Genomic DNA, 27,449 nt, shown 5'->3' with positions numbered 1-27,449 from the left:
AATCATTAATAATACCAAAATAGGAGGATTTCATTTAAAATTCTATTATATCAGTTGAGATGGTTGTACCCAAATAAAATAATTAATAATATATCTTACAGTAAAATGAATCTGTTTAGGACAAAAGTGGACTTGTGAGCTTTCATGTACTTCTGTATTCTTTGATAATAGAAAGTAGAGTTATTTATTGATATAACATGGATCTACATTACCGACAGTACATAATCCACGGTGGATGAAACAGAATTTCAAATGTTACATTGATAAGGGAATGCAAATTTGTTCAAAAAAGTCAACATCTACGAGAAAACTGGTTGTATTGATGATTTAATAGTTTCTATTGTTACTATCGAGAGCTCTTCTTATGTAAAATGAACGTTTCTATCCCGTCGAATGAATCAATGTACCCTTCATTGATTTGGATATTCGATATCTGCAATAGAATACAATGCTCTTCAACTTGTATTATTTATCGAAAAAGGGATACTAAGATAAAAATAAATAAAAAGAGGGGTAAGAACAAATAAAAAATAAAAAAGAAGATATAAGTAAACAGAAATAAGGTAAAACGAAGAAAGATAACACGTGTCTTTTCTATTTTTTTCTTTTTTTTTCTGAATATTAATCATATACAAATATACACACATTCCGCACGGGTAATTTTAATTGTTTGTATTCGGTATATATTTCTTTCATTAGTTAAAGTGGTTGTTTTATTCGTAGAAAGAAATGTATACGTGCGGACAATTTATTAAACTCGGCCAGAACGTAGGTGTCCGTCGAGTATGTAAGTATTATAAACATCATGTATGTATGTATGCATGCATGTATATATGTATTAGATGTATGCCACAGATCTCGCAATCCTATTCGAATATCGAATTTAACCTCGATTTAACCTTAAATAATGAATTATATGTTCTATTCTCCATTAAGGAGAATCATTCGTAACGTGATAAGGAATGTGACCTAAAAAGGGATAGGGGTAGATAGTCGTTCTGTAGTAAGGTAATTAATTCGGAAGGAAGGAAGGAAGGATGCAGTCAGGGAGAAAAAAGAAAAGAAAAAGGAATAAAACAAAATGAAGAGGAAAAGGGAGAAAAGGGGGGTAAGGGAGGAAAAGTGCTGCTTCTACCGCCAGTGAGTATTATTGGTACTGCTGCTCAGCATCCCCGGGAAGACTGGGGATGACCGTGTGATAACGTTCGTTGTGATAGCAACACGTCCAGCATCAGTAGGTGAGCTAGCGACGAGGAGAGCTCAGTTCGATACCGAACGCCAAAGCGTTCGGATCGTTTCTCATGATTATATATGCTGCAGCGGGTTGTTACGATTTTTCTCTCGTATTTCTTTCTATCTTTCGCTTGCATTCATTAGCTGTTCAAATACTTTAAACATATTTTTTATTTTCGTCATATATCTCGGTTAATCCGGCGATCGAACTAAAGTGTGAGAACCGATCGACCGATCGACAAATTAATCCGAGACACGCGTTCCTTTTATCCTGTTTTTTTTTTCTCTCTCTCTTTGTCATTTTAATTGTATAGTGTCAATCGTGCGTAATTTTACGTAAATATATGAATCGATCGTACGATCACGACGATTGAAAATATAAAACCTTGACTATATTCTATGTAATTTATTGTGCATCACATTTATCGTTAAATTATTACTTCACGGTGGAATACGTGGGATACTTTTTAACAGGTATGAGAATATAATAAATCACGTTTTAAAATATCATTAATCTTTATGGTATTTGTGTTGTTTATTATTATTTCGCTTGCGCGCGTACAATTCAATGGTAATTAATAAAATTGTACGGAAATTATCGTTAAGCTGTTGTGCGTTTATCGTAGTAGACGTTTTATCAAGTATCGCTTGTCATCAGTTTCACCGTTTATTGGGTTCTATCTTCTCGAGCGAACTAGTCCGCGAAATTTCTAAACGAGATTGCGACTTAATTGCATTCGTCCTAAACAGTTTCCCCCCTATCGTACGAGCAAACATCACCGTGAAATTTATATACTCGCGTAATGACATTATCAACGACGATAAACTCGTATTCTGATATATATATAGACATACACGGGAATTTATAAAGCCCCGGTTTGTCTTATGTTGATTGAGTTCGTAAATCTTTCGAACGTAGTGAAAAATTTGATCGATAAAACAACACGTGCTGATTCATAAGATAGAAAAAGAAAAAAAAGAGAAAGAGAGAGAAACAGAGAGAAAGGAAGAAGAAAGAAAACATTTACATTAATCGTTTTTATAATATAAAACATGAAAAAGATATATTAATAATAATATATTACATATTTGAGATACAAGAATTAACTTTTTTTTTTTTTTTTTTCATTTTTTATCTTAAAATGTTAAATAATATACATTTATGTATTTCCTTTGATTTTATGTTCTTTCATTTTCCCCTCCCCCCTTCTTATTCTTTTTATTATTATTATTATTATTATTTTATTATTTTATTATTTTGTTGAGAGAGAGAGAAAGAGAGGGAGGAAAGTAGTTCACGCATTGTTTCGTAGAACTTTTATCAAAGTTATTATGACTTTATTCGATTAAGTTGAACAATCATGATAGAGAAACACGATTTAAAAGTTGAAGCGGAGGTATTAAGTATTCTAGGGAATGAGTGGCAGAGAAGGAAAGAGGAAGAGAAAGAGAGTTTGAGGTTTATCGTTTAAGTACGCGTAACGAAAATAAATTTTTGATATAGTTACATGATATAGTTTGCGTTTCTATTACTATAACGCGAATGAGTTATGTCATTGTATTATTTTCCCGTTATTTTATTTTCTGCTGACGCGACATATCCCTCGTTTCTATCCTACGGGAAAATAAAAATATAGAAAGAAAGAAACGAGTATTACATTATTGATCTAATATGTCGAGAAGCTATCCTTATATAAATAACAAAACCCCCCAAAAAAAAAAAAAAAGAAAGGAAGAACAAAAAATATTTAAAGGGGGAAGAAAAAGAAAAAAAAAAAAAAAAAAAAAAAAGAGAAATTACAAAAGTGTCCTTTTCATTCGTCGATTTAAATTATTCCCAAAAACTTATGTTATTCCAATTTTCTTATCACTTTTCTGTTGCATTAGAATCTTTCCCCCCCTTACTCATTGGAATATTCTCTTCGTAAGGGAGGAAAAGAAAACAAAAGAAAAGAAAAGAAAAGAAATGGAAAGAAAAAGAAACAAAAATAAGAAGAAGAAGAAGAAGAAGAAGAAGGTAAAGGGAACGTAGATGAAAAATATTAAAGGTCGCGCGCCAATTTCTTATTAGCTGGATCTCCTTAATGAGTTTCGATACATAAATATTGCATAAAAAAGTGAACTCGAGTTTCCTTTAATAAAGATAGAGAAATAAAAGGGAAAAAAATGTCTCTTTAAATATATTTCTCTTTCCCTTTCCTTCTCTCTCTCTCTCTCTCTCTCTCTCTCTCTCTCTCACCCTTAACTTTTTATCCAACGGGTTCGAAGTAATTCACTTTTATTATTTTGCATTTATCAATTCCATTTCTCTCTGGCGAGAATGCATAATTAAGGTAGAATTGCGTGTTCGGTGCTTTCGTCAGGACGGGAAATTAGATTGCGCATAGGTGATGGTACTTGAAAGTTGTAAGGGGGAAAAAAAGTAAAAAGTGAGGTAAAGCGAGGTGGGATCGGGGGCGGGGGGACGGGGGGCTGGGGGAAGGGCTGAGGAAAGAGGAGGCAAAAATAAAAGAAGAAAAAGAGAAAAAGAATATGAGGGGGGGAGAGAGGGGGAAGAGAAAAAGAGAAGAAATAAAATATCTCGGTCAGATGTTTGACGGACGCGTATAGACAGAGTGAATATTAGAAAATGGTGGAATTGAATAGAAGGGTTTTTAATTTATTTTTTTCTTTCTTTCTTTCTTTCTTTCTTTCTTTCTTTCCTTTCATTCTTCATTTCTTTTCGACTCGTTTCCATTTAAATAAATAACAACGTTTTATAACAAGTAAATACGAAAGAGAGAGTTTTGTCGATCGTTTACGTATATCCTGTCACGTGTGTAAATACGTGTATGCGTGCGCTCCTGTGTGTAGATAGACGTCGTATGCAGATTATTTATAGTATTTATTCGATCAATCTTGCGTGAAATTTTTCACAACGATGAAACCTACCGTGATTAATTAGTAAGCATCTTTTTTTGCACGGAAGAATGTACACGATCCAAGCCAACACGGGTTAGCTACTTTAAAGTATATACACATATATGTATTGTATATATATGTATCAGATAAATTTATCTTCGTGTTTTATTTAAACGTTGCAACATTAAGGGTGCGTAATTTTATCAGTAGTAAACAGATATTTTTTTTTTTTTTTCTTTCAGATACGTTCAAACCAACAAATTTTCACTAACCCAGTTGATAAGGACAATTATTTGCGAGATTGTTCACGTGCGAGTGAAAAGCGTGAAAAAAAAATAAACGAAAAATGAGAAAAAATTTTTCTATAGTATACGTGGAATTCGTTGAGTTCGTTAACAAGAGAAGAGGTTTAATTATTTTATATTTTTTATTTTATTTTATTTTGTTAAAAATTATGAAATATAAAATAGATATGAAATACATTTCTATCTTTCTCCTACGTATATTTTCTTTCTTTCTTTCTTTCTTTCTATCCCTCTTTCATTTGCTTTCTTACGAATTATCGAAATCACGAATATTGAACTTGTTCGCGAAGGTAAAAAATATCATATAACATGAAAAAATAAAAAATAAAATAATATTGCATAGAATATTCGTTGAAATTAAATCGATACGAAAAAATAACATGTTTTCATTCCCATTCTCTTTCTATTTCTCTTTTTCTTTCTCTTTCTCTTTTTCTCTATATTTCTATCTCGTTCACTGTCTCTCAGAGTTATTTTCACATATTTTAGATAACCAGCATGCATCGTTCGCATTCTCTTCCATCGATGGGGATGCACACGTTACCAAATAAAACTGGTACAAAATTTCCCGAACAATCGGGAATTACTGGATCTTTCGTGATACTAGATACACAATTATTCATGATACCAATTCGAAAAGCAATATACGAAAGGCAAGAAGAAGCTTGATTGACTTTACCACGGCTGGTCTCGCGAGATAGAATCAAATTCATTGCCGAGATAGAACTTTTTAGGGTGTACAAGGGGGGAAAAAAAGAAGAAGAACGATACGAACCAATGCGATGAGTAACGATAAATGAAATTGAAATTTAATCGAAATTTCGGAGAGAGAAAGCGATGCTGTCGTGTACCGATCTGGGCCTAGAGGTATGTATGTATATATATATATATATAAATATACATATGTGTGTATTTCTATCTACCTATATCTGTGAATATGTGTGAGATAAATGTTTACTCTCTATTTCTGCCTTTTTTTTTCTTTTTTTCTTTTTTTTTTTGTTCTTCATTTTAATTATTTTCCTATTTCCTTCTTGTGTTCTTTTTAATTTGTGTGCAGAAAATTTAAAATATTTTGTTATAACGTTCTTTCGTACGTTCCATCATTTTTGTTTGTGTATTATTCATCTCCTTTTTTTTTTTTCTATCTCTTTGTACGTATTTCGCTAAAGTTTAATCTCTATTTAAAATATCTTTGTAAGCGTGTATTTTTTATTTTCCATTTTATTTCGCTCTTTTTTCTTTTTTTCTTTTTTTCTCATTTCTTTTACGAAGTATACGTAGGACCGCCAATTACGCAGTTGTCTCTCGGAAAGCAATATTTGAAAGCAGGAGAAATGTCTGTAATTATTCAACTCGAAGAACAAACTCGGTATTACCAAGACGCGTGACGAATGGAAATAGCGAAACGTTGTTGGGATTTCGGTTTTGTTCCGAAAGAACTGGTTCCGAGTGACACTTATTAGACTGCTTTTCGTTCAACCCTTATAAAGCGACGAGAAAAATAAAGAATAGAATAAATAAATAAAGTGTGGAAAAAGAAGAAGGATTTTATTGGGATTGCGTTTGAATATATTTTCATCTACAGAGATTTGCAGTTTATTCATATTCTTCTTATTCTCTCAGTTTCTTTTCTTCCCTATCTAACAGTTTTGAGAGTAAAAAATTTCATCTTTATATATTTAGTATATAAATCAAAAAAATTTTTAACGTTATATTTAATATTACACCTTAAATCCTTTTGATGGGGTTTTTTTTCTCCCTCTTGCTCTTTTTTTCCCCTCTTTCTCGCATGAAATCCCTTTGGATGATTCAAGTCAGTAGACTATATACCCTATATAAGGGATATTGTGAATTTGGAACGTTATGCAAAGTGTATAGGCGGGTTTCCCCTAATTTACAGGAGGTTCCTCTGCTATATTGCCTGAGCGTTGAATGGATAAACCAAACCGCCGCTAAAATCCGTCAATGGATTTAGGATGTCCTCTTCTCTTTACTCGGAACGATACCAGATATTACTACGGTGCTTTATGAGAGCTTCGCTGATATATAACAGGTTCTTTTCTCTAAACACACTTATCGATACTTCCTTGTTTACCGTATCACTTTTCGTCGCGATTTGTATTATACGTTGAAGCTGCTACAAAAGTAAAAAACGAAGAAAAAACGGTGGAAGACAAAAAAAAAAAAAAAAGAAAAAAATAGAAAAGAAAAGAAAAGAAAAGAAAAATGACAAGGGAAAAGAAAAAGCGATATTACTTTTAAGAGAGATGGAGTGTCCAAATGTAATCCACTTTGGGGGAGAGTTATTTACGATATCTCAAAATTTCGATCGTAATATTTTACATTGTTTAGATTCAATCTCATTATAGGGATATTTATGACATTGTACAGATACTTTTTTTATTACACGAAAGAAATAAAGAAAGATAATATAATTTATGCGATAGGTTATATTATAGAAATAAGAGGTAATCTTTTTTTTTTGTTTTTTTTTGTTCGTTACGATCTTACGTATTAAATAAAGTAGGAAGAAAATGAAACATCATTAAAATCCAATAGTAACATCCAAAAAAACGTTCGTTCATTATACGTGAATAACGTTTCGTTGTTAAAAGGGATTGAAGCTTGTTGTTGGATAGGATAGATAGCCTGATAAGAACGTATTTGTGAACAGGCAGTAGAGAACAACGGTGGCAACGGTATTAACGGCAGTAGGGGCAGGAGCCCATGGCTGGAAGTTATCTATACCAGTGGTGGTGGATCCCAATCGTGATCCTATCTAGATGCTGTCTACTTCTTACTACCGATAGCAACCTACCTTACTTATCGCAATATACGGAAGAAGAGTATTCGGAATTCCATCCAAATGACGACGAGGTAGTCGTGTTCCTTAACGAACAATGCAACGAGGAGGTCAATCTAACCGATATTCAAAGTCAGTTACAACAGCATTGGAGCGTGAACCTTTCCATCAGTATATTACCAAGATCTCGTGAGTAGTTATGACCGGAGGAAAACCTATATACTTTATATATATATAATACATATATATGTATTTATCTCTTATATTACATATAAAGTTACCCGACGCATGGTTATACTCTGTCGTTCTATGTTAATTAAGAGAATGTATTTTAGCATCTACTATAATGTCAAGTTACGTTGATATATATATATATATATATTGTATATTATGCAACGACTATATTTTAGATGGGGGAGGGAGGGGGGAGGGGGAAGATAATGCAATACATATATACAATATTGATTTAATACCTATTTTCCCCCCCAAGGAAGTTTTATGTCGTAATCAGATAAAACGTAGCAGTACCCTTACAGAGAAGTGGCGCAAACGCGTTAAAACTATTATTCTCGTCCAATTGATTTTAAACCCCCCCTTTTCGTTTGATCGTCGTTATTACGTAGCGTACTTTCCATTATGTCGCCGCTAGACTATATATATATACACCTAAATAGACGAGAATGACGCGAAAGTGATAAATGTTAACAGTGACCTGTGAAACGCGGTCCTGGGGTTTCGGCGCGCTGGTATATTCACTCAGCCAACCTACAACGAAGGCTTTGATAGCAGCACTCGATAGCTCGAGTTGCGAGTTTGTTTCAAAATTGGCCCATACTTGGAACAAGCCTCTATTCACGTGGACTTGTCCTTTGGTAAATAACATTTCCTATCTAACACCTAAAATCCCTTTCTATCGTTTCGATAGGATCAGATTGGATCCGATCCGATTCGATCTGATTAAAATTCGATTGATATCGTCAGATCGCAAATCAAATCTTTTCTATAAATCTTTTTTTTTTTTTATGAATTATTATATTTACAGAGAAACTTGGAAGATAGAAAATTATCGAGCATAGTTAGACTTTCACCGGCTTTACCGTCACTCGCTCAGGCACTCATAGAAATGTTTCTTCATTTACAATGGAATTCAACGGCAATCATTGGCACGGGTAAGACGATTAACGTGTTCGTATTTACTATCGAAGAACAACACGTGCTCTTCTTCTTCTTCTTCTTCTACTTCTTCTTCTTCAAAGTAACAACATCGTTTCTTTTCGAATAGATAAGGAACCATGGTCAAGTTTAGACAGGGTCGTGGTCGATGCTCTTCGAACTATCGGAATCGTGCCACGTTATCACGCGATATTACCGCAACGCGCTACCTGGAGTCAAGTTCGAAGAACTTTGAAATCTCTGCATTATATATCTCGCAGAGGTAAATATATATAAAAGAAGAAGAAAAAAAAAAAAGAAAAAAAAGGTCGAAAAGTAATTGAATAGTATTTATTTTATGTAGACTACAACAAAATTTGCACACAATCTATTCCGCGTGCCGCACCTGTATTTTATATTCGTCTTTCGCGAACTAGCGCTTAGTTTGCACTTATTCGCTGATCACATTATGAGCAGTAAACGAAAAAAAAAACAAGAAAAAAAAAAAAAATAAAAATTAAAGAAAAAAAACACAAAAGATATTCTATATAATTAAAAAATTTTTCATCAAAAATCTATTGTATATAAAACGATACGCTTTACAGTATATTTCTATCCTTCTCTTTCGCTCTCGTGTTCTATTTTTCTTTATGTGCGTGTTTTCTCTCTCTCTCTCTCTCTCTCTCTCTCTCTCTCTCTTTCTCTTTTTCTCTCTCTTTCTCTCTCTCTCTCTCTCTCTTTTTGTCTGTCTGTCTCTTTTTCTCTCTTTCTACCTCTATCAGTGCATCGAGATGAATTTAAAAGGATTACGGGCGAGATGGAAATGAGATGGAAAATAGTTTGCTATTCTATCAGATCGCGCGTAAGGGCAACTGACGCATATTATATGTAAGCGCATGAATTTTCGGCTCTCTCATCTTTTCTTTCTTTTTACAGCTACGGTGCTTTGCTTACCCCTGAACGACGATTCGACGAATCGTATTTTGACCGAGCTGGATGTATCACGGGATTCAAGCATGTTGACTTCCATGATTCTGATGATCCACACAGAAGATAATGATATGTTTCTTCCGCAGATTGTGCCTACAGCATCGCCAATTGAGACGCCCATTTCACTTTCATTTACAAGTACTCAGTCTTCCAACTTTTCTCCTTCAGACCTTCCCCGTATTTATACGATCGTAAATCAGAGAACGACAGAAGGGGGTGAAAAGATCAATCCATCTGAACGATACGTACCATCAAAAAATCTCAGTGGTACAACGTTAGACAATCTGCTTATATTGATGCCACTCGATCAAAGGTTAACGTTCTTTGTCATATAAAAACTTATAGGACATATTGTACATAATATATACGTATATGTATGTAAGTAAATATGTACATATTGACTATCGTTCGTTGCAGATATGATATTCAAGAAATGTTAAATGGCACCGAGTTTTACACGCGACCGACTTTAATCGAACGTTTAAATGAATCACTCAGCATTATGATGTACGACAATGGTACTATCAATTCTTACAATAATAAAATGTATACTTACATCGTAATGGATTGGCATGTTGATAAATGGGAACCTATCATGATGATCTCGGAAGAGAAGGAAAGATTTACGGTTAAAAGATTAACTACCAACGCTCCTGCATTTTTCACTGTAGAAACTATCGATTTTATTCCATGCGATGCCGATAACGATTGCACAGGTAAAATTGTTAGAAAAGTATCGAGTTATCGATTATGAAGATTTTTTTCAAAAGAAGATTAATGTGTTTCAGTGTGTGAATTAATAAAATATAATTTATTTATATAACAGTAGGTGGTCTAATGGAGGTATCCGTCCATGCTACACATATCGTAGCTGTCATTTTAGGATCCTTGCTCTTTGCTTTTCTTCTCGTTTCCCTAGCAATATTAATCCGGTAAATCTACATTTTTTCTTTTTAATGTTTGTTTTATTTATGACTCTTCTATAATTTACATTAATTATTAATATTTTCTATAATTTAATATAAATTACACAAAATATTATTACCTTTCATTGATTTAATATTACATATTTATGTGTAATTTAACGATATCATTTTTTTATAGAAAACAATTACTCAAAAATAGAATATCAGAAGGCCCCTATAAAATTATTCTAACGGCATCAGATTTCGTCTTCCCGCAGACTAATCACACGGATTCAAAAACTGTTAGTATTAAAATGCAAACTATTATGTAATAACGGTTAATTAGAAACTAGGACAAAAGTTCGAGCTCGTTAAAACATTTCACAGTGGTCTTTGTCGTCGGGGACTAAGTGAAAATAAATTATTTTATCAATCCTTTTAGGTCGATAAAGGGGTCGAAACAATGCTATGCTGCTGGTTGCAGCCGTTACAGGAGTTTGGTGGGCCAAAAGTTGAGAAACCTGATTTACTTCAAGTAGGCACTGTTGGCTCCCACAGGCCCTATCTTCAAACAAGTACTGGAAATTTAGCGAGACAAACTTTCTTCAAGGTCCGACGTGCTATGTATAATGTAAATACGTCTCTGTCTTCATACGCGTCATACGCTTACATGAAGATAGTGTTCGCTATTCATTCATGCAACTTATAAGCAACTCGGTTACCAGAGATCACGTTTTTATTATATTTATAATAATATACTTTTAAAAATTTTATTGATTACATACTTGGTAAACTGAATTGTTTGCTTAAATTGCATGAATACAATCCGCTTTTTATCGAAAAAAAAATTACAATTTATATATACATAACACGTTTATTACGTTTCTAATTTATTTAGGGTGATTTGGTTCAACTGAAGGAATTATCCTGTCAAAGTACATTCGAATTGAAGAATAAAACGATGGGCGTTTTAGTTACGGTAAACAAAAGAAAAAAAAGAAAATCTATTCTATCGAAAATAGAATAGATATTCTAAAAAGGTATAAATAAATTCCTGTTAACACTTTTATGGATAGATCCATGGCCTACGACACGAAAATCTTAATCCCCTTATTGGATGCCTGAATGAACCGACGAGACCATGCCTTGTATCGGAATATTGTTCAAGAGGATCGCTGGAAGATGTATTGGTCCAAGATGAGATCAAACTCGATTGGTCATTCAGATTGTCTTTGCTTACGGATTTAGTGCGAGTAAGTTTAACATTAGTTAAAAATTATTTTTAAATAGAATATTGATTTGTCTTTAACAATAAAACGAAGTCAATATCTTTGTTTTAAAACAATTCATGTCATAAAATGTAAAAAAACATACACTATAATTACACAATATTAACACATTACAAATTTAATTACAAGAAAACGATAATTGGCATAAAAAGAAAAAACATCGTTTTAAAGATTAATTGAATAATCCTTTTTCACAGACGTGTCATTCGATAATCCTAATAGGGATTATTAAAAATGCATCGACGCGGTGAAAATAATTGTAAGGGATCGAATAAAAATAACGATCACTTTATTTTTATGTTAATATCACACGATGAACTTAAGTAAAGATTAAATGTAGCATTAAATTTATTTAAGGGTATGAGATATCTTCACGGTACACCGATTAGGGTTCACGGTTACCTTACATCACGGAACTGCGTAATCGATGCACGTTGGGTTCTTAAGATTACTGATTATGGCCTTCCAGCATTTTATGAAGCTCAAAATATGTCACCGCCTTCAAAATTGTCTCGCGGTAATTAAAAAGATTTATTATTTAATTATTTGTATTATTTAATTTAATTAATATTATCATTTTATATTTCATTCGCGTATTACTTGGCAGATCTTTTGTGGACAGCACCAGAATTACTTAGGGATCTGAATCTTCGAAAGAAGGGTACTCAGTCAGGAGATGTTTACAGTTTTGGTATCATCATGCAAGAGGTCATTGTACGCGGCGAACCATTTTGTATGTTAGCTTTATCTCCAGAAGGTAAAAACAATGAATTATTTAAAACATCTTCCTACGATTATAATATGAAATGCATTTATTTGTTACGATTATGTACAGATATAATAGAGAAAGTGATGAAACCACCACCATTGATTAGGCCATCCGTTAGTAAAGGTGCAGCTCCACCAGAAGCTATTAACATAATGCGCCAATGTTGGGCCGAATCTCCGGATATGAGGCCCGATTTTAATTGTGTCCACGATTTATTTAAAAAACTAAATTATGGCAGGTCAGATTAAAAAATAACATAGTAATTTATTCCAATTTTTTTTTTATTAAAAATCAATTATCATGTTTTTTGTTTCTTCTTTTTCTTACAGGAAAGTTAATTTTATTGATACTATGTTCCAATTGTTAGAAAAGTATTCAAACAATTTGGAAGAATTGATACGCGAGCGTACAGAACAACTCGACATGGAGAAAAAAAAAACGGAACAGTTATTAAATCGGATGTTACCAAAGTGAGTTTTCCAAAGTTTCTAATATAAATATTTAAGGATAAAGAGACTGATGATTTTTTTCAGTTCGGTGGCGGAAAAATTGAAATTGGGTATTCCCGTCGATCCTGAAGAATTTCGCGAAGTCACCATCTACTTTTCGGATATTGTAGGTTTTACAACTATTTCTGCTCATTCGACACCTTTTCAAGTAGTAGATTTACTCAACGATCTATACACCTGTTTTGATGCAACCATTAATGCATATGCTGTTTATAAGGTAAGTGCGAACATAAAAATCATACTACATTCAATATTATATAATTTATTTTTTAAAACAACCATTATTTCAGGTGGAAACCATAGGAGATGCTTATATGGTAGTTGGAGGATGTCCAGTTAGAATTCCTGATCATGCTACTCAAGTAGCTACCATGGCACTTGATTTGTTACATCAAAGTGGAAGGTTTAAAATAAGACATTTACCACAAATGCAATTAAAACTGAGAATTGGTCTTCATACCGGTTAAGTATCGACAAATGGAATCAATTACCCGCGTAAAATAGAAGAATTATTGTAGTTTGATTTAATATCTTAATACTTATGTTATGTTTTATTTTTGTGTAGGTCCTTGCTGCGCTGGAGTCGTCGGTTTAACGATGCCACGTTATTGTTTATTCGGTGACACTGTAAATACTGCATCTAGAATGGAATCAACTGGTGCACCATGGCGTATACACATTAGTAAAGCAACGAAAGATCGATTAACGCAAGCCGGCGGATATAATATTGAATATCGTGGTACTACAGAAGTTAAAGGGAAAGGAAAAATGCAAACTTATTGGCTATTGGGAAAGGAAGGATTTGACAAGAAACTGCCAACACCTCCACCTTTCGGGTATAATTTCATATTTTTTTTATAATATAAATATAATTATTGATCATAAATGCATATATAATATAAACAGATTTCTATATTAACTGTTTATCTAATTTTCCTTTTTCTTTAAATAACTTATTTTCCAGTCTTCTGATAATTTATCTACTTCCATGCTATCAAAAGAGAGGATCATGGGTAAGTTAATTGTATATCATATTTTTTTTAGATCTTACAAGGAGAGAGACAAGTTGACAAGACACCGATTTTTTTTACATTCTACACAGTGGCATGAATGCATGTGTAACTTTCCCTTTTGTTTTTCTTGGAAACGGTTGAGTATTAGATCTTACTACTTGCACAGTGTGTGGTTCTGATGGATACTTACAACTATGTAGAATTTAAAAAAAATTGGTGTCCTGTCAACTTGTCTCTCTTCTTGTTAGATCGTTCAAATATACTAGTGATTTTAGAAACATATTTAATAAGTACTAAGAATAAAAGCATTATATTAATCCATATTTCAAAAGATTGGATGACAGCCTGGTAGTCAAGAGCTCATTGAAAGATGGACAAGCAGAATCAACAATTGCACGGCGTACGATACTCTCCAATATTAAAAATTATAGCGTTCACGATGAAGAAGATGATGAAGACAGTATCAATGAGAAAGGGAAAGATGATAGTAGTGCAAAAATCGTCATTGAAGGAAATTCTTCTAACGCCTCTTCATTTGAAACATCCGAAACGAAAAAAGTTAATGTATCTGTGCATGGTGAAAAAACACTTGAAACGAGTAATTCACTAAAATCAACAGAAGATCTGTTTGAATTGTTGAAAAATGAACGTATAAATCAAAAACCGACTGAAATTAGCGATCTAACTATTAAGAAAAGTACATCAAGTGATACACAAATTTCAAGTAATATACTAGCAGTATCTGATACAGAAACAACTGCAACAATGTTAGGCGCTTCAACTACTTCTTTGACCTCGATTGCTAGTTCTGTCGCTTTATCTTTTAGATCAGCTGCAGCAAGTAAACATCGAAGGTTCATTGGTGGTATTGATGAAAACGATCTCAGTACACCATATAATCGTTATAGATGTCTTTCTCCTAATGAACATAGTAAGTATATTAGATATTTATTATTTATTTATTACAGAAGGAAAAGAACAAATGCCACCAAAAAAAAGTTGCTTTTTTAAAAGTCTATATAATTCATTTGTAGCACATATTCGATTTACCATTTTTGAAATCGCATGTGGATATTACATTTGTGAGTGACTATAACTGTTCTTGCGCTTTCTTTTAATGTACATAAAAATACATGTCGAATAGCAAATATTCCCTTATTCAACTAATATTTTAATTTAAGGTGACATTCCTTGTTTTGCCTCTGTAACCTTCATTTGATTTTTCAATTCAATTAAAATAATTATTAAAAAATATGAACAATTTCAGACAGAAGTTCTAGTGGTCGGTTTCTGAAAAGGCAATTTAGTTTAGATAGAGGAGATGAGCCTGTATCTATAACAATTCAAGAGCCAACAAATCAGAGAACAGTTCAACGACTTTTTAAACAAAATAGTGCAGGAGCAGCTAATGATTTAGAAAGGATCGAGGAAGTACCATCTACTCCTGGGCATATTTCACAAAGATTTCGTCACACAGCTTCAGTTACGCTCTCCGTTGAATCTTTAACAACGCATTAAAATCAAATTATTAAAGTTAAAGGAAATGGTCAATATTTAAAATCATCATGTTATCTGTCATAATATTCAGAATTAGAGAAAGTATGAAATTGATTTGAGATATCAATGGAATATTATAACGCGTTCATTATCAAATATTCCTTTAAATGTGTCATATCATCATCGATCATAGTAATGCAGTATGATTCTGCAAACAAAATTTGCTCGATACATCAATGATTCAAAAACTTTATATTTACTGTTACTCTAGGATGTTGACAGGTCTAAACTACATTACTATATCAGATCGATATATAAGACTAAATGTTGTTTCGACATAACTTTCTCATCTCGATATGAAATCATTCTAAATGTAAAATATGTTGCATGTTATGTTATTAATTGTTCCTATGGTAGATTAATAACTTTTACAATTAAATATATAAACTCATAAAAGTACACGAAACATAACTGCAAACATAATTTAATTGAATTAATGTGTGGACATATAAGAGAAACAAAATCATTTTATGCTAACATAGCATTTTCATATAATTGCTTAATTTATTTTATTTATTAAGGTAAAATTTACAAAATGTATATAATAATTAATGCTTTGTATTAACAAAGTAATATTATTTATTTACTTAATCAACTTATTTATTTTATATGTAATTTTCTATTTTGAAAAACTACTATGTATCATTTGCATTCATTTTCATAGTATTATATATAAAGAATTATAAAAGAGAAATATATAGAAGACAATCGTTGAATGATAATTAAATGATCTACTTACTATTTTTACCATGAGATGATGTTACAATTTGAGAGATTACTGTTCTTTGATGTTACTTAATGGCGAGTATGATGGATGTAAATAATCCAGAATCTTTTTAATCTTACTTGTATGTATATTGTGTATATATTCACGTATTAAAAAATAATAATAAGAGAATATATTGTTTAATTCAAAGATATTATTGAATAAAAATATATATATACAATTGTGACATATAAATGTAATTACACAATTACTACACATACAACAATTGCCCCATTAATTGTTCATGAAAATAACTAATTGATTAATTCACAATCAGTGGTTTGGTCTTTTATCTCTTTCTTTTTTTTAATAACTTTTAGAAAGTAAAAAATAAAAAATGTAAAAACTTCCGCAACCGCACACGTATTTACTGTAGAGCTTTTCCCGCGAAACAGAGGAAAGTTTAAAAAGAAGTAAAGTTTGTAACATTTAAAAGATAGTCAATCCAAATAGAAAAATCTGATTATAAATATAATCTCATGAACGACAGATGCGCTAATATAAGTTAAATTTACGTTATAGTTGGGTACTAAACCAGTAGTTTATTTGTATTTATGATTGGTTAATGTGTCGAGTATTGAAGGTCTAACTTTATGAAAAGACGTCTTGCGATTGGTGGAAATCATATTCTTAGTTTATATTGATCATGCTATTGGTCAATTCAAAACTTGTTTAAAGCGTTCATTCGATTGAGTTTTGGGACGCCTACAAACTCTAGCTGCGTCCTTATGTGCAACAAAAGCCTTGGAATACGTTCGCGCATATATTTTCCAGTCTTTGCTTCCGATTTTGTAACGTGCAGTATATTCGACTAATGAAGTACTGATGTTTTTGGGCCCTATTTTAATTTGATCCGGGTTCATTAACGCGTTTTTTTCAGACCAAATGTTCATTTATTAACGGAACTGAGAAAATTTGGGGGGTCTGAAAAGTATCCACGAGTCTTGCTATTAGAGAGATAATAAAGGTTTATATAGTGCGACGAGAGGAAGAAGTGGAAGAAAGAAAGAAAGTTGTTGGAAGGAAAGAGAAACCAACTACTGACGTACCGCTGCGGTGTCGCATGGCCGTCGTGTACATTTCGAAATATATTGTCGCGTGGTATTTGCCGTGGAGCAGGTATAAACGTTAAAAAGAGGATTCGCACGTGGCTAGACGATCATAGAAAGGAACATACATATAAAGTGAGTCTATCGTGCGGTGTATATTTCGACTTAAGACTTATTCAAAGTACAACGTGTACACGTTATGTTGAGCACGTTCTCTGACATAATCTGGTATGAACTGGATCAAAGCAGAACCGTCGGTAAATGAATTGGCCATACGTTTCAGAAGCGAACCTGTGATGCCCGGTTTTCGCGAGGACGCGGGGCCACTTTAATCTTTTCAACTAAACTTCCTTCGAAAAATCTATCGACACGTATTAATTCAGAAGAAAATCTCAGAAGCCGCGAACACGCGACTCTACGCACAGCAATGTCCAACGAAGAAACTTCTGCCGACCGCAATGTCGAGATTTGGAAAATAAAGAAACTTATAAAAAGTCTTGAAATGGCTAGAGGGTAAGTAGGTCGACGGTAATTTTTTTTCCTTTAGATGCCTTTGGCTATTTTATTTAATATTCTGACATATGGTTTAAGTAAAACGTGATATATACATATATATATATATATATATAGAGTGAATTTGATTAAATGTTGCAATACATTATGTTTAGTAGTCTTATGATTTTTTAAGTGGGAATATATTTTCTATGATATTAGGAGCTTAATAAATTATTGTTTAATCTTCTTGCATATATTTTTTTAATGGTGGTTCTTGAAGCACCGTTATATCAAGGATTAATAATGCATTAAACAAAATCTGTCCTAAAGCAAACATACTGTTTGATTTCTTTCTTATTAAAATTTGTAATTTATTAGTTTTTTTGTTAGTTTTCTTTTGAATTATTTGTATTGTTTTTTAATTTATGATAATAATAGAATTAATTATTAAAGCTACTATCATCCTTTAATTATTTATGATATAATTAAATAACATATGTATTTTTTTAGGAATGGTACCAGTATGATATCATTAATTATACCCCCTAAAGACCAAATATCAAGAGTAAGCAAGATGTTAGCCGATGAATTTGGTACTGCGTCTAATATTAAGTCTCGTGTAAATAGATTGTCGGTGTTGGGTGCAATTACATCTGTACAACATAGGTTAAAATTATATACCAAAGGTAATAATATCTTTAATAATATGTACAAACTAGAAATATAGAGCATGTAATATTAATATTATTTTTGATATTTTTTGAATAATTATCTATTTTAGTGCCTCCGAATGGCCTGGTTATATACTGCGGTACTATTGTCACTGAAGAAGGCAAGGAGAAGAAAGTTAACATTGATTTTGAGCCATTCAAACCTATTAATACTTCTTTGTATCTTTGTGATAACAAGGTATATACAGTACTATTTTTACAGTTGCATAATAAGTGCCAAGTTTAGACTATTAAATTTATATGCAATCTTATATATTTGAATAAGTTATATTTTTGTAATACTAAAAAATACTTAAGTTTTAATTATTTTTAGTTCCACACAGAAGCCCTTACTGCATTGTTAGCCGATGATAATAAATTTGGCTTTATTGTCATGGATGGTAATGGCGCATTATTTGGTACTTTACAAGGAAATACGCGTGAAGTTTTACATAAATTTACTGTTGATCTACCGAAGAAACATGGTAAGTTTTTAAAGATTTTTTTCTAAAATATGCAATAAATTAAAAATGAGTAAATTTATGCTAATAAGCTCACTCTCAAATGAATGTTATTGTAAATTTAATTTTAGGTAGAGGAGGTCAATCAGCTCTTCGCTTTGCTCGGTTACGTATGGAAAAAAGACATAATTATGTCAGAAAAGTTGCTGAAGTAGCTACACAACTTTACATTACCAATGATAAGCCTAATATTGCTGGGTTGATATTAGCAGGAAGTGCTGACTTTAAAACTGAACTGAGTCAGTCAGATATGTTTGATCCTGTAGGTTTATATTTGAAGAATCATTTAAACAAAACGCATTTGTAAAAAAAATATAAAGCAAACCTCTTAATTTTGTTATTATTTTATTATTTCAGAGATTACAAGCAAAAGTTATAAAATTAGTTGATGTGTCTTATGGAGGAGAGAATGGTTTTAATCAGGCTATTGAATTAGCGGCAGAATCTTTGCAAAATGTAAAATTCATCCAAGAAAAAAAACTAATTGGTAAGATTATAATCATTTATTTTTTTTCCCTCTTGTAATGTATTATTTATTACTTATTACGAGATCTTTTAATTTTTGTTATTAGGTCGTTATTTTGATGAAATTTCTCAAGATACTGGAAAATATTGTTTTGGTGTAGAAGATACATTAAGAGCTTTGGAGTTAGGTAGTGTAGAAACGTTAATTTGTTGGGAGAATTTAGATATTCAACGATATGTTTTAAAAAATCACACAAATGCAGAAGAGAAAGTATTGCATTTGACTCCTGAACAGGAGAAAGACAAAACTCATTTTACTGATAAAGAGGTATAGTTAAAGTCCTTTGCGTTTAATTATTAATGAAATTAAAATTAAATTTATAAATATGCGTATATATAGAATTAAAAAAATATAACGATTAAATATGTAATTTGTGTGTGTAGAGCGGAGTAGAACTTGAATTGGTGGAGTGTCAACCACTTCTTGAATGGCTTGCGAATAACTATAAGAGTTTTGGTGCCACATTGGAAATTATTACTGACAAGTCGCAGGAAGGATCACAATTTGTCAGAGGGTTTGGTGGAATTGGAGGTAAGTTTTTTGTTTTTGTACATATAATAAATTTGTTAAACATTATTTTTCAAAGCAATTTATGTATTTATATAAATTGTGGAAAATTATTTGTATTACTAATATTCGTGGCTTCATATCTTATTTTTTAACATAAATTTAAAAAAATGGTTGTGTGTACATATAAACAAATGATAACTAATTTTTGTTTTGAATGTGTTAATAGTATTTTTAAACACTATTATTATTAACATTATTGGATAAGGTGTATTAATTAATTAGAATTTATTAACAAATGGTATTAAACATTTAAATGTTCTTTTTAAAAAGTTAACTTAATTTTTACAAAAGATGTGTTTTAATATCACTGTCAACAAAAATGTTAAAGAAATGACAAGGTAATGAAATGAGGTGCATTAATGTTAATTATAGAGTATATGTTCGTATATAGGAATCCTCCGCTACAAAGTTGACTTCCAGTCACTGCAGGCCGATGAGCCTCTTGATGATGTTGACCTCGATGATTACTAATTTCATCCATGAGATATTCAAAGTCAACCAGGTAGCTGTTTCTCTGTCTTGAGTGCATTCATGTACACTTTGTGTATTATAGATTATTATTTAGAAAACTGGACAAATTTATCGAAATGTTAGTGTTAATCGGATGCATATTTTAAATTATATGTTTTTTTTATATTATATACTTAAAAATTGAGGGGTTAGTACCTATTTCTTAGTACTTGTCATCTTATTATAATTATTGTTAATACCAAAGTTATTTTTATTGGCATTGTAGTATTTAAAAAGATTTATCTAAATTATTCTTTCTTGAAAACTTTAATATTGATGTTAACAAAGATTAATTGACTTTATATAATTATTGTTCTAATAATCATATTAGATATATTAAAATATATGTGCATTTCTGTATATTATAACTCTGTACATATAACAACTAGGAAAATACGACATTCATATTGCATGCCCCTAATTTTTATATAGTAAATTTGTCCAGAATGTTTACAATTATTTTGATTGAGTTTCTCACTAAATAGTTTAGTTTTGATTCTTCTGTACAAAAGTAGTACATAGATGTCTCTTGCAATGATTTTGAATGTGGATAGTGAAATCATTAAACACACAAAATTCAGAGATAAAAATTTGCATTCAGAGATGTTACTGAATTTTAAAGATGCTTTTTTGCCTAATGGTTTTCCTTAATTAACAAGGTGAATAGAAATGTAAAATAGGGGCTAATATAATCTTTTACAAAACATTCTGAATTTAGACCATTACATTTGTATCAAATTAAATAATAGCAAAGAATTAAACACGTAGTATGGTACAGTTTTTTCATTTATTCTTATTCATTTTTGGTATTCTCATTCACTTTTTGATGAGAACTTGAGTAATGAAAAAGATTTAGATGTTTTATTAATGTATATTTAGAAGACTGTTTTTCCAACATGGAAATGTATATTTGTTTTATATAGTTCAAAAGTTCTATTTGTTTATATTAATATTATATTTACAAATAATTATAATAAAGTAGGCCAACGTATAACATGTAGGAATATTGTTTAATAAATGCATTATATATATATTTATTTACATATTATCAAATGACCACAAAGAGGTTTTAAAATGTTTAATTTTTCTATGTTTGCACATGTAGAAAGAATTATACACGAGAAAACAGATTCGTCAATATTATTTAAAAAAAAAAAACAACTATTTTTTAGATGAATGTGCATGTTTATTCAGAGTAATTAAACTCTTGTTGTAGAAAAGATGTAATGGTTTCCAAATTGATAAGATTCTATTAATTCTAATTCATTTTTATCATATTAAATATTTATGTATGTAAGTATACACCACAAAGTTAAAGCTATATGAACTAGATAATGTTAAACGGTGATTGCAAATTTAGTAAAATTATTTCACTATTACAAACATATGTATTTGTTAGATAAAGAATATACAAATAGTATTATTTCTATAGACTATAAATGAAAAGTCTTTTTGTTGTGTGGCCGCACATGAAAAAAATCGTTTTAAACTGAACGTAGTTTTAATTTCTAATATATAACAATTGCACTGCATAGATATATTTTTTGAATGGATTTATAAAGAAAGAATTTAATGCATCTTTACAGTACAAACAAAGAATGTCTGCGATATCACGAAGTTACAATCTAGATATTGGCTTTTATTATAATAAGAAGTCAATAGTAAAGAATTTAAGGAAATCTGAGATTAGATCTATCAAAATTGGTAGATTAATATTTATGCTATAGTATAATAATTCTCAAATAATTCATATAGTAGTTATAATCTTATAATCGTTGCAATTTCTTAATCTGTAAGATACACAAAGTGTAAAGCCATTTTAATGCTTGTTTACACTTTTACTGTACTAAAGAAAGCCTGTTTTAATAACGCGGTATGAATTCACAAAAAAGCTATTCTAACTAAAGTCTGATTATTCAAATGAAAATTCGTTGACTCACATGAATAATGAGTATATTAAGAACTTTACTAATAATTATTATCTTTGTTACCCTTAGGGGAACAACAATTGTAATTGTACTAATAATTATTAATTACTGATTTTCTTACAATATAGTCTAGATTTAAAATGCATCCTTGGCATTTTTATAAAAAAAACGCCAGTGACTATCACAACAGTGTGTAAGTCACTTGTTTTAAATAAATAAAGGTTTTATATATTCTGGTTGAGATATGAAGCTTCTTTGTTAATATTATCCTATATTTAAGAATGTTGTGTAAATCTATTTTACATTCTAAGTCTTTTTAGCAATCACCATAACTATAACAAAATAAAACAAGTTCTTATTTTTTATTTAACTAACTTTTATTTTTATAAATGAGAAGTTGCATTATTAGTAAACCGGTGACAAATTTTAGATAGATTCTATTTAAAGCACACTCAAATATTAAACAAATTTTATTATTTTATACACTTTTTCTTGTTTTATATTTCTACATATTCCTTTAGAAAAATGTGTGAATATTTGTTTTTATATTATTTCGTTTAAACAATGTGGCTTTTGCACTATGTTGCTATAATTACTATCTGATGCTTAATATATCAAAATGCTAGCTTTATACTTAGTATTATAATATTTGGAAATTTCAAATTATATATATATTTTCCAAATTACATCTAAGTTTAATTTTGATTGCATTTATTTTATTTCGTATTAAAATTAAGCAAATTATTTGCTGTATTTATTTATATAAACATACATTATATTCTGGCATTCCTTTCACAAATAGTAAGATATACGAATATACACAATGAATTGATTATTAAGTAAAATGCATAAATGAAAATTATTAAGTATCGCTTGTTGCATGCTACGCTATAAACAATTATAGATTATAAATCCATTGCTAAAGTAACAATAACAGTGTTATAGTTTTATTAGTTTATCTAACAGATTTTATAATGGTTTCTATTTATTTTTTAAATTTATTGTATTCAAATTGCTTGAATTGATAAAGTACGAGTTATGGTATTTTTTTAATAAACGTGTGAAACTATAGGAAAAATATAATTTGTTTTTTTTTTATATTATTGAGATTATTTATATTGAACTAATATTATGATTTTTGATGTCATGTTTACTTTAATAATATCCATTTAACATAAACTTATATTCATGTTAATACTTTGGCAATGGATATAAATTATAAATAATTGTAACATTCTCACAATGCTTAACAGAGCTCCTCTTTTTGAGAAGTACTAATTAAAGTCTTGTTTCTGTTAGCTCGCATACTGGGAAAGGTACAGTACTTGCTTTTTATTAAGACTAGTAACAAGAAAAAAGTAAAATAATTCTTTGTTTTTTTAATATTTTAGAATGTTTGGTTTTTTCCGATATTTTAGAATGTTTATTTTTCTAATATTTTAGAATGTTATACATTGTATGCAGGGAATGTTTGGTATTACTACAATGTAGAAGTATTATAGATCATGAAGTAGCCAAATATTTTAATTTTTTATAAATATAAAAATAATTAACTTATTGTAGAAATCCCTTTTAGCAGCTATTAGAAGCAATGGAGCAATAGTTACTTACTGCCAATTTACAATGTAAATTTTATATTATCCATTCGAATAATATTCATTATTAAACCAAAACAATCCATTACATTATGTATAACATTCACATAAAGTAAAACTGTATAATGTTAATCTATATAATTATTATTCATGCATTGAATTTTAACTTTTAAAAATATTTATTTTACATATCATAAAAATAAGTAGATCAATTTGTTTTATATATATATGTATATATACATATATATATAATTTTGTTTTCTTTTTATGTTAATGGTCTTAAATTATTATTGTCGTTTAAAGAAACAGTGTTTTTCTAATTTTAATATTTCTTTAATATCAAATGGAGTTAGTATAATATCATAAAAAAAACTTACAAAAGCACTGTTATTACTAACATATACTTGAGTTAAAATAATAACAATTTTTTATTTTTAACAGATATTTATATATGCACTAATATTCAATGTATTATTTATTTAATGATAAGCATTCATATGTTGTTTTGCAGGTATTCTACGTTACAAAGTGGACTTCCAAAGTATGCAGCTGGAAGATATTGAAATTGATAGTTTCGATCTGGATGACTATTAAATCCCTGATTTGACAAAAACACAATCCTCTTAGCTTTGAAATGGAAATTATTACGTTCCTCTTTGCATTATATTTCAAAAAAAATATGCAAAGATGCACGTTACAAAATAATTATTTGATGTGGTACATAGGGTATCATCAGGAAATTATTGTGAACATCAAGCAGCTAGCAATTTATTACACAGGGACAGTGCGGCAAAATGGTGCGTTGGTAACAGTTGATACCTGTTAAAAACAACAAAGGCAACTCGAAGACTGTGACACTTAATTAAGCCAGCTTGATATCTGCCTACTCCACACATTACCTACTATGTTCTTTGATTATTCACATGGATTTATTTAATTACTTGCTCAAACAATGGTACCATGTAGAATTGTTACAGCATATGATTTGAGATATATCATTTTCTATCACATCGATGTTTATCATCTTGTCATCGTGCTATTAAAAGAAAAAAAAATGGTTATCAGATGTTCATAAGTACAGTTCTAGCATAATTTTTGTTCACATACGATCATAGCTGAGCTGTAATAAACTGATTGTCATAAACTTAAATGTGCGTATCGTGCATTCTATACCAATTGCAAAATTCATATGAATAATAAAAAGCTCTGTACATATACATAAATTTTTAATGGCACAGTTGCCTTAGGAGAAACAAAATCTTTCCGTCTTAATGAGTGATACACATACAAATGTAAGAACAGTTTCTTAAAAATTGATATTGCTTTATTGCTGGCTCGCGATTATTAGATTTTGTACACCCAAGACTGTACATAACAAATGCTTTATAAGCGTATCAATCTAATCTCTTAATTGTTGAAGAGGTACGCCTCGATGGTAAGAATAACAAAAGAAGAAGTTACTAAAGATATTACAAATATTATAATTAAATTTTTAATTTCTCTTGCTTATTTGTACAATGCCTTTGTAATAAACAGTACTGTAAATGTATAAATGTGAAGAGAATGCAATGTGCGATGTTGGCAATGTTTTCTTATATAAAAAAAAAAAAAAGAAAGAAAAAGATAAAATATTATAAGGAATATTTTTTTTTAATGCTGTGAAATTTTCGATAAATGATGACTCTGTTCATATATTTCATTTGCATTACAATTATTCTGTGCAAGGCATACATCCTAAAGTACTATTTTACGATGAGCAAGATTAATAAAAATATGATTTGCTGTCGTGTACAACGAATTTTTAATAGATTTAAAAAAAAAAGGTAACGATATATCTATTTGATGATAGTCTTTTTTTTTTTTAAATTTAAATGAAAGAAATTTTTGAATGTTTAAATTAATAGACTATATAATATCAAAGATTTTAAAGAGGCCGTGATTTAATGTATCTTGGATAAATATAACTAATATAATTTTCAAATATATTTTTGAACAACAAATACTTTGTGTTGTAGGTGTCTTAATATATTATGCTTATTTTGTTTTAAAGAAAATTTTTATATTAATTTTGTCTTCAACATTTTTTAATGTCGTGAATTATTTGTTGGTATAAAGAATTGCAGAAAGTATGATTTTAAATATACGTACAATTTGGATCACTATTGAAATATTGTAGAGAGAATATTAAATTGCGAAATATATATACACACACACATATATATATGTGAAGTTTTTTAATTAGGCATAATTTAATTCGGAAGAGGATTAATAAAGAATTATAACTATAAAATTCATAAACATTTGAATCATTTCGATGAGAATGGATATTTACACTGCCGAATAGAAAATGACGCAATAAGGTATCGCCGAGCACAATATCTATTATAAAAATAAGTTTAATTTGGAACTGTTCGTTGTTTACATTACTATTAGCTCATAAAAATACATTTAGAAGTTCATAGATTATTTTCAAACTATTTTAATATTACAAATGTATATCTTACTCGATCAACGACCAATTAACATTTAAAACAAATGATCATAAATGTAATATCTCAATCATCTCATGATTTATTATCTTTCATTCGATAATAAATTTCCGTTCGATAAACGTTCATAATAATCATGAAAAAAACAAAAAAAAGAAAACAGAAAGACCAATAGACTTAATTTTTAATTTTGTATACAACATTATATTTATGCAGAGGAGCTTTTTCGTACTAATATGTACGAATTATAGCCTATCACGAAGAGTCAAGGAGCATATACTTTTATATATTCATTCAAACAATTCACCATTGGGTAATGTTCCAAATGATAAAATTAAACATCAAATTCTTAAAGGAAATATGTTCTTTTGATAATATGCAATAAATGAGGGAAAGTATTCATTTAAGGATTTAAATGGAAAATATTGCCGCGCAATATTTTGACAGTGCATGGCAGCTGATACTCGATTGGCTACTAATTAAACCTGCAGTAACCACGTGATCTTCAAATGATACTACAATATAGTATCTTCATTAACGTTATATTACTGTGATTAATAAATATATTTGATTTAAACAAAAAGAAAAATGTTTGTGTGAAATGATTTAGGTGTGCCACGAATAATACTGTAAATTGAATATGTATATATATATAAACAATTACAAAAGAACGATTTTAAATGTACAAATAACTCTAATATCAAAGTTTGCACATTATGTAGGTACGATGTTGCTATGTACGGATGCTCTCAATATCATACATTCCTCGAGTTCAAATAAATATATAATATTATTCATACATTTTTATATATATATATATTATTTGTTTAAACAAGTTAATTATTGTTTTAGTAAAATTTC

At 30.0% G+C, this 27,449-nt stretch overlaps 2 protein-coding genes across 7 annotated transcripts; both read left to right on the top strand.

The window, feature by feature from the left end:
- The first annotated feature begins 1,228 nt into the window (after positions 1–1,228).
- Positions 1,229–16,327, top strand: LOC106793720 (retinal guanylyl cyclase 2-like). 3 transcript variants are annotated; one of them, XM_014760878.1, is made up of 24 exons: positions 1,232–1,707; positions 4,929–5,306; positions 6,343–6,495; positions 7,117–7,434; positions 7,954–8,117; positions 8,288–8,414; positions 8,528–8,680; positions 9,334–9,700; positions 9,805–10,103; positions 10,214–10,319; positions 10,492–10,594; positions 10,735–10,923; positions 11,191–11,271; positions 11,369–11,545; positions 11,939–12,098; positions 12,189–12,338; positions 12,417–12,588; positions 12,680–12,820; positions 12,884–13,076; positions 13,150–13,321; positions 13,425–13,695; positions 13,861–13,872; positions 14,205–14,803; positions 15,140–16,327. In XM_014760878.1, exons 4-24 carry the CDS (start codon positions 7,170–7,172, stop codon positions 15,388–15,390), a joined length of 4,152 nt encoding a protein of 1,383 aa, XP_014616364.1. In that variant the 5' UTR covers positions 1,232–1,707; positions 4,929–5,306; positions 6,343–6,495; positions 7,117–7,169; the 3' UTR covers positions 15,391–16,327. The 3 variants fall into 3 exon arrangements, with proteins under 3 accessions (XP_014616366.1, XP_014616364.1, XP_014616365.1); XM_014760879.1 differs by having other exon boundaries at positions 1,233–1,707; positions 10,735–10,902; XM_014760880.1 differs by lacking the exon at positions 15,140–16,327 and having other exon boundaries at positions 1,229–1,707; positions 13,824–13,872; positions 14,205–14,528.
- A 601-nt stretch (positions 16,328–16,928) lies between these two features.
- Positions 16,929–27,177, top strand: LOC106793715 (eukaryotic peptide chain release factor subunit 1). Of its 4 annotated transcripts, XM_014760869.1 has the most exons (11): positions 16,929–17,757; positions 18,250–18,425; positions 18,521–18,648; positions 18,784–18,934; positions 19,042–19,232; positions 19,328–19,457; positions 19,543–19,763; positions 19,880–20,027; positions 20,458–20,568; positions 23,804–23,820; positions 24,611–27,177. In XM_014760869.1, exons 1-9 carry the CDS (start codon positions 17,672–17,674, stop codon positions 20,535–20,537), a joined length of 1,311 nt encoding a protein of 436 aa, XP_014616355.1. In that variant the 5' UTR covers positions 16,929–17,671; the 3' UTR covers positions 20,538–20,568; positions 23,804–23,820; positions 24,611–27,177. The 4 variants fall into 4 exon arrangements, with proteins under 4 accessions (XP_014616355.1, XP_014616353.1, XP_014616356.1 ...); XM_014760867.1 differs by lacking the exons at positions 20,458–20,568; positions 23,804–23,820 and having other exon boundaries at positions 16,929–17,379; positions 17,528–17,757; XM_014760870.1 differs by lacking the exon at positions 23,804–23,820.
- The last annotated feature ends 272 nt before the right edge of the window (positions 27,178–27,449 follow it).

Source organism: Polistes canadensis, unplaced genomic scaffold, assembly GCF_001313835.1.
Source record: "Polistes canadensis isolate GaletaPanama2010 unplaced genomic scaffold, ASM131383v1 scaffold_17, whole genome shotgun sequence".
NCBI lineage: Eukaryota > Metazoa > Arthropoda > Insecta > Hymenoptera > Vespidae > Polistes > Polistes canadensis.
This window is presented reverse-complemented; position numbering and strand designations above follow the sequence as displayed.

Excerpts from the sequence above, each read along its gene's own strand:
- LOC106793720 (XM_014760878.1), top strand. The coding sequence starts at position 7,170 with ATGGCTGGAAGTTATCTATACCAGTGGTGGTGGATCCCAATCGTGATC. Across the intron at positions 8,415-8,527 it reads AACGGCAATCATTGGCACGG|ATAAGGAACCATGGTCAAGT; the intron begins GTAAGACGATTA and ends CTTTTCGAATAG. Across the intron at positions 8,681-9,333 it reads GCATTATATATCTCGCAGAG|CTACGGTGCTTTGCTTACCC; the intron begins GTAAATATATAT and ends TTCTTTTTACAG.
- LOC106793715 (XM_014760867.1), top strand. The coding sequence starts at position 17,672 with ATGTCCAACGAAGAAACTTCTGCCGACCGCAATGTCGAGATTTGGAAA. Across the intron at positions 18,935-19,041 it reads TGATCTACCGAAGAAACATG|GTAGAGGAGGTCAATCAGCT; the intron begins GTAAGTTTTTAA and ends ATTTAATTTTAG. Across the intron at positions 19,458-19,542 it reads CCAAGAAAAAAAACTAATTG|GTCGTTATTTTGATGAAATT; the intron begins GTAAGATTATAA and ends TTTTGTTATTAG.